The sequence below is a fragment of the Eriocheir sinensis genome, chromosome 49, assembly GCF_024679095.1.
Source record: "Eriocheir sinensis breed Jianghai 21 chromosome 49, ASM2467909v1, whole genome shotgun sequence".
Classification (NCBI taxonomy): Eukaryota; Metazoa; Arthropoda; class Malacostraca; order Decapoda; family Varunidae; genus Eriocheir; species Eriocheir sinensis.
In genome coordinates, this window is record NC_066557.1 from 10,126,708 (window position 1) to 10,134,207 (window position 7,500).

The following is a 7,500-nucleotide window of genomic DNA, read 5'->3' on the forward strand; positions in this document are numbered from 1 at the left end:
CTGATAACCTCTTCTCCTCCTTTTTCTTTTCAAACTCCTCCATAACACTTTCACCGACCCCCTCTCTGAATAACTGATAACCTCTTCTGCTCCTTTTTCTTTTCAAACTCCTCCATAACACTTTCACCGACCCCCTCTCTGAATAACTAGTGACCTCTTCTCCTCCTTTTTCTTTTCAAACTCCTCCATAACACTTTCAACGACCTCCTCTCTGAATAACTAGTGACCTGAAATGACGTACATGTTCCTTATTGCATTTTTAACAGTTCTTCTCTATAGGTATTTCATTTTGCTTTGTTTCTTAGCTTTTAATTCTTTGCCATTACATTTTAATCCCTAATATTGAATTCCGAATCCTTACTACACAACCTTGATTTTTTTTTTTTACAACAAAGGAGACAGCTCAAGGGCACACACAAAGGAAACATTAATAGCTAAAAAAGGCCTGTACTTAATCCTAAATCTTCTATCATAAGCCTTTATCCTTAATCTGAATCCCTCCTCCCCGATCCTCTACAGTGCCTGGGGACGGACGATCAGGAGGTGAAGGAGCTGTACGAGGGTGTGATGAGGTTGCGGGTGCGCCCATACTCCCACGCCCGCACCCGCCACGCCCGCCACACCCACCGCGCCCTCGCCCGCCCCTGTCTGCACCCCCGCGCCATGCTGAGGAGGCTGTACGGCGTGGGGAAGGAGGAGGAGGAAGAGGAGGAAGAGGAGGAAGAGGAGGAGGGGAAGGTGTTATATGTTGTGGGTTGCCCTCTTTCGAAGTATTGGTAAGTTGTTTTTTGTTGTTTAAGTTCCTGCAATGACATTAACTACTACTACTACTACTACTACTACTACTACTACTACTACTGCTACAATAATAATAATAATAATAATAATAATAATAATAATAGTAATGGATTATTATTTCAATGTTATCTAACCAAGCATTTTCTTTCTTTATCTCCCTTTTTTTTTTTTTTTGCTTTTCTCTCGCTTCCTCTCTGTTCTTACTTATTTTTTTTCCTATTCTTTCCTTTCTTTTTTTTCTTTCCTCCATTTTTTTTACATCCTCCCCTTTCAATTTCCATCTTTACCCATTTTTCATTATGTCTCTTTTCTTCCTCCTCTCTCTACTTTCATCTCTCCAAAAACCTTCGTTGATTTTCCTCCCTCCTCCTTTTCTCCTCCCCAACTTCCATTCCTGTCTAATCTTTCTTTTCTCTTCTTCCCCTCTCTTCCTTCTCTCCCCTTCCTTCCCTCCTCCCCATCTTCCATTCCTCTCTAATCTTTCTTTTCTCTTCTTCCCCTTTCTTCCTTCTCTTTCCTTCCATCCCTCTCTAATCTTTCTTTTCTCTTCTTCCCCTCTCTTCCTTCTCTCTCCTTCCTTCCCTCCTCCCCAACTTCCATTCCTGTCAAATCTTTCTTTTCTCTTCTTCCCCTCTCTTCCTTCTCTTTCCTTCCATCCCTCTCTAATCTTTCTTTTCTCTTCTTCCCCTCTCTTCCTTCTCTCTCCTTCCTTCCCTCCTCCCCAACTTCCATTCCTCTCTAATCTTTCTTTTCTCCTCTTCCCCTCTCTTCCTTTCTTTCCTCCTTCCCCTTCAGCAAGCACTCAGAAGGCACGAAGGACTGGGTGTCACCATCTAGCGGGGCGGTGAACGAGGCGTCTAGGGTAGCGTGGCGGAGGCGGATGACAAACACACACAAACACACCAGGTAACAACAACAAACTCCTACCTGTCTCTCCCACCTGTCTAGTTAACGTTCACCTGTCTCTGGTACTTGTCTTTCATTGGTATTTTCATTTTATTTGAGTTACATTGTCTATTTTTCCTTTACTCCTTTCTCTCCTTCGTGTGTATGGCTCTTAAATAATGTAAATACGTTTAAAAAATATATATATACAAAATACATATAAAACAATGTAAATTCGTATCAAAATAAATGAGCAAAATACCAATAAAATAATGTAAATTTGTATGAAAATAAATATACAGAATACACATAAAATAACGTGAATTTGTATAAAAATATATTCATTCACTTCGTTGTCCTATTTTGCTCCCTTCATTCCTATCTCTTTCCACATTTCTTCCCTTATTTACACTCCTCCCTGCTTACCTCCTGCTCACTGCTTATCCTCAGTCCCTTCAGGCAAAGCAGGAGGCAGCAGAAGGTCCCAGAACGCGCCATAAGTAAAAAATAGTGAGATTATGAGAGATAACTCACTGTTTGTTTACATTTGAGAAGGCGGGGGCAACGGTGTCAAATTGTCGTACTCAGCCTCCTATGTTTCCCGATTTCCAACTCAAAAACTGCCTCCTCGACCCTAATAACTGCCTTCATGTATAGTTATCGTTAAAATGGTTAATTATCGGTGTTTTGTGGTGATAGATAAGCCTCAGAAACCGGTATATAAGGGGGTCTGAGTACGATAATCTGGCAATAGTGGGCGGGGCGGGTGCTCACTGCTCAGAGGGAAACGAGCGTAATAGTATTTGTTTCTTATTCTGATTGATGATTAATTGATGGGTTGTTGTTCCGGGTATATTTTTTTCGATGTTTTATCTCATTATCTCTCTTTTCTCTTTTGTTTTCATCTTGTTAGTCCTTATTTTCTTACGTTACGCTAATCTCACTAACGTAATATTTGTTAATTCTTAGGGTAGATAGATAGATAGATAGATAAATAGCTAGAGATAGACATATAAACTTACACTACTACTACTACTACTACTACTACTACTACTACTACTACTACTACTACTACTACTACTACTACTATTACTACTACTATCACCACTACTACTACTATTACAATTTGCAGGGTGCGTGTCGCTGCAAAATCGGTAGACGAAGAATTTGCTCTCAACAACACCAGAAGATTAAGAAGACCATCACCACCATCACCACCACCATCACCATCACCACCACCACCACCACCATCACCACCACCACCATCACCACCACCACCACCATCACCACCACCATCACCACCACCATAACGTTAATGTAATGGGAGGTAAGTTGAATTAGAGAATACATTATGATGAATAGGAAGAATAAATGTTGCTACTTCTATTATTATTATTATTATTATTATTATTATTATTATTATTATTGTTATTACTATTACTACTACTACTACTACTACTACTACTACTACTACTACTACTACTACTACTACTACTACTACTACTACTACTTATATATACTTTTTTATTTATTGAAGATGTCGCAGAAATAAGTAAAGAAGAAATATAAGTAGAAGAAAGAGGAAATGAAGAAGATGAACAAGAAAAAAGAAAGAAAAGAAGAAGATAATTGCCTCAACTCTTCCTCCTTTCACACACAAACGAACGAACAAACACTAATAAAAACAAAACAAAACAAACAAACAAATATCACATTGTCTTTTATTGTTATTATAGTCAGAAAAAGTACAAAAGTGGCCCCCCCTCCCCCCTTTGTTTTATTTTTGTGGGGGGCGGATTAGGGGGGCAAATTGTGGACGAGGGGGGGGAGGGTGACGGGGGGAGGGGGACGTACTCGGGCGTGTGTGGAGGGAATAACGGGAGGGAGAATGGTCAAGCTAGGTATACATATGACTGTTTACATGTCCACACACACACACACACACACACACACACACACACACGAGAGCTGAGGATTGCTGGTCCATCTCGTAATCATATAAACACACACACACACACACACACACACACTCACGTGCACGTGTTCCCCTCGTGCACACAGTCTGTCCCGGCACACATACACATATACGTACAGGCTCTTGAAATATGTACACACATGTCTTTAATACGCACACAACTGACTATCTTGGTGCACACCTGACTATCTCGGTACACACGGCGTCTCGGTACACACACACGCGGGCGCCTCGGTACACTCGCGGCAGCCTCAGGCGCCGCCAGACCCGGCTGCTTGGACTAGTGGCGGGGCGGGGCGGGGCGGGGCGGGGCTAGGGGTCCAGCAGGTCCAGCCAAGAGGGGCGGCGAGCCCCTTTGCGTGCCGCGGGCGGGGCTGAGGTGCCCCTCGGGGGTCATGCCGGCTCGCGCTGGGGCACGGCGTCGTGGCGGGGCCCCGGGGAGGGGGTGGCGGCAGGGGCGGGGGCGGAGGCCAGTCTGATCTGTCGTCGCACGTGGCGCGACGCCCCGCCCCGCCCCGCCTGGATGGGGGGCAGAACCACTGCCCCGGAGGAGGGGCGCGCGGGGGGCAGCGAGGCCAGGGGGGGCAGAGAGGGGGGCGGCGAGGGCAGGGAGGGGGGCAGCGAGGCGGCGGGGGTGCGGGGCAGGGAGTGTGCCGTGCCGCCCCGCGCGCCCCGCACCGCAGCAGAGCCCCCCAGCCGGGCCTCGCGCCACCAGCCTCCCGCCTCGCCGTCCTCGGAGCCCAGGCTGCGGGGCCCGGCGCCCCCCTCCAGGGACTCCTGCGAGCCCAGCGAGGAGCGGGAGGGAGGCCGCAGGGCCCGGGAGGGGCCGCGGGGCGTGGGTGTGCGCGCGCTGCCTCCGCCGGTGCGCAACGCGGTGCTGTACACGCGCAGGTCACGCACCTGGGCACGCAGGCGCGTCACCTCGGCGCGCAGGTCCGCGGCGCGCTGCTCCCCCGCCTCCACCTGCTGGCGCAGCGTGGCCTCCCGCCAGCGGTGCTGCTCCAGCTGCTCCTCCGCCGCCGCCGCCTGACGCTCCAGCTTCGCCGCGCGCGACGCGTTCTCCTCCGCGCGCCGCGCCGCCTCCGACACCCGCCGCCGCCACGCGTCGTGATCCACCGTCAGCGGCCGCAGGTGTGCCTCGAACTCCAGCTCTGGGGGGAGGGAGGGGGTCAGCACCACCCACACCTGTACCTCACCCACACCTGTATCTTACCCACACCTGTACCTCACCCACACCTGTACCTCACCCACACCTGCACACACTATCTCATCTGTACCTCTACATTACCTCTACATACACCTCTGTCCTCCACGTCTGTACCCCCATAACACCACCCAGCACACCTGTATCCACTCCCTACATCCCCACCCCTGTACCACATTCACACCCCATTACCCCTATACCCCTCCCCCACACCTGTAGCAGCCCCTACACCTGTCAACACCTTCACCATCCCTTACAACTGTAAGCACATGTACCCACACCCTCACCTCTACACACCTTCCTCCTACCTTGCACCCTCAGCCTCCCCCCTGCCCTGAGAGAGTTGGTGTGCGTGTGTGTGGCTGCAGGAGCACCTCACCTTCGCACCGCTGCTGCAGGCGGGTCACCTGTTGGTGCAGGCCACGCAGCACTGCCTCATGCTCGGCCTGCAGGAACCTGACGGCCTCGTGGACCTCACCCGTGGGCCTGCAACACACGGCAACACTCAGGAAGGAGGAAACACACACACAAACACTCACAGCAACACTTAGTAACAAGAAAACACATACACAGCAACACTCAGTAACAAGGAACAACACACAGCGACAAGGAAACACACGCAGCAACACTCAATAACAAGGAACAACACACAGCAACAAGGAAACACACACACAACACAACTCTCGGTAACAAGAAAATACATACACAGCAACACTCAGGAAACACACGCAGCAACACTCAGTAACAAGGAACAACACACAGCAACAAGGAAACACACACACAACACAACTCTCGGTAACAAGAAAATACATACGCAGCAACACTCAGGAAACACACGCAGCAACACTCAGTAACAAGGACAAAAATAACCGGTATACTCAGACGCTTTCGGGGCTCACACCAATTATTTTCGAAGGCCACAAAAGGAGGTTAAACGGGTTCTCTGGAGCTGTTGTTTTTTCACGTCCATGTTGCAGAAGCCTTGTCAAACTATCACCGGGCTCATAAAACCACCCATGGAAATACTAACACAACAACCTCTACTAAAGCCTTGTCAAACTATCACTAGGCTCATAAAACCACCCATGGAAATACTAACACAACAACCTCTACTAAAGCCTTGTCAAACTATCACTAGGCTCATAACACTACCCATGGAAATACTAACACAGCAACCTCTAATAAAGCCTTGTCAAACTATCACTAGGCTCATAACACTACCCATGGAAATACTAACACAACAACCTCTACTAAAGCCTTGTCAAACTATCATCGGGCTCATAACACTACCCATGGAAATACTAACACAACAACCTCTACCAAAGCCTTGTCAAACTATCACTAGGCTCATAAAACTACCCATGGAAATACTAACACAACAACTTCTACTAAAGCCTTGTCAAACTATCACCGGGCTCATAAAACCACCCATGGAAATACTAACACAACAACCTCTACCAAAGCCTTGTCACACTATCACTAGGCTCATAAAACCACCCATGGAAATACTAACACAACAACCTCTACCAAAGCCTTGTCAAACTATCACTAGGCTCATAAAACCACCCATGGAAATACTAACACAACAACCTCTACTAAAGCCTTGTCAAACTATCACCAGGCCCATAAAACCACCCATGGAAATACTAACACAACAACCTCTACCAAAGCCTTGTCAAACTATCACTAGGCTCATAACACTACCCATGGAAATACTAACACAACAACCTCTACCAAAGCCTTGTCACACTATCACTAGGCTCATAACACTACCCATGGAAATACTAACACAACAACCTCTACCAAAGCCTTGTCAAACTATCACCGGGCTCATAACACTACCCATGGAAATACTAACACAACAACCTCTACCAAAGCCTTGTCAAACTATCACTAGGCTCATCAAACTACCCATGGAAATACTAACACAACAACTTCTACTAGAGCCTTGTCAAACTATCACTAGGCTCATCAAACTACCCATGGAAATACTAACACAACAACCTCTACTAAAGCCTTGTCAAACTATCATCGGGCTCATAACACTACCCATGGAAATACTAACACAACAACCTCTACCAAAGCCTTGTCAAACTATCACTAGGCTCATAAAACTACCCATGGAAATACTAACACAACAACCTCTACCAAAGCCTTGTCACACTATCACCGGGCTCATAACACTACCCATGAAAATACTAACACAACAACCTCTACTAAAGCCTTGTCAAACTATCACTTGGCTCATAACACTACCCATGGAAATACTAACACAACAACCTCTACCAAAGCCTTGTCAAACTATCACTAGGCTCATAAAACTACCCATGGAAATACTAACACAACAACCTCTACCAAAGCCTTGTCAAACTATCACCGGGCTCATAACACTACCCATGGAAATACTAACACAACCTCTACCAAAGCCTTGTCAAACTATCACCGGGCTCATAACACTACCCATGGAAATACTAACACAACAACTTCTACTAAAGCCTTGTCAAACTATCACTAGGCTCATAACACTACCCATGGAAATACTAACACAACAACCTCTACTAAAGCCTTGTCACACTATCACTAGGCTCATAACACTACCCATGGAAATACTAACACAACAACCTCTACCAAAGCCTTG

The 7,500-nt window shown here is 47.1% G+C and overlaps 2 protein-coding genes and 1 long non-coding RNA gene across 26 annotated transcripts in view; 1 reads left to right on the forward strand and 2 right to left on the reverse strand.

Moving 5' to 3' along the window:
- Positions 1-2,126, forward strand: part of LOC126981868 (protein O-linked-mannose beta-1,2-N-acetylglucosaminyltransferase 1-like) — a 7,927-nt gene extending 5,801 nt beyond the window's left edge. Inside the window, exons 11-12 of the mRNA XM_050833460.1 lie at positions 520-776; positions 1,594-2,126. Of these exons, the coding sequence (XP_050689417.1) occupies positions 520-776; positions 1,594-1,708 (372 nt within the window). The 3' untranslated portion in view covers positions 1,709-2,126. The remainder of the gene's footprint in view (positions 1-519; positions 777-1,593) is intronic.
- A 1,264-nt stretch (positions 2,127-3,390) lies between these two features.
- Positions 3,391-7,500, reverse strand: part of LOC126981873 (uncharacterized) — an 18,380-nt gene continuing 14,270 nt past the window's right edge. For all 4 annotated transcript variants that reach the window (XM_050833467.1, XM_050833466.1, XM_050833468.1 and 1 more), the window contains 2 exons: positions 5,242-5,348; positions 3,391-4,809 (listed from right to left, as the gene is read on the reverse strand). In XM_050833467.1, coding sequence (XP_050689424.1) covers positions 4,052-4,809; positions 5,242-5,348 — 865 coding nt within the window. In that variant the 3' untranslated portion in view covers positions 3,391-4,051. The remainder of the gene's footprint in view (positions 4,810-5,241; positions 5,349-7,500) is intronic.
- The window catches only part of LOC126981875 (uncharacterized), a 2,251-nt gene continuing 1,010 nt past the window's right edge, over positions 6,260-7,500 (reverse strand). For 3 of the 21 annotated variants that reach the window (XR_007734262.1, XR_007734255.1, XR_007734256.1), the window contains exons 2-4: positions 7,143-7,211; positions 6,936-7,004; positions 6,472-6,728 (exon numbers count right to left, since the gene is read on the reverse strand). This is a non-coding gene — a long non-coding RNA (uncharacterized LOC126981875). Of the gene's footprint in view, positions 6,384-6,471; positions 6,729-6,935; positions 7,005-7,073; positions 7,278-7,346 lie in introns of those variants that run through there. The other 18 variants (XR_007734260.1, XR_007734251.1, XR_007734254.1 and 15 more) reach the window with 14 other exon arrangements.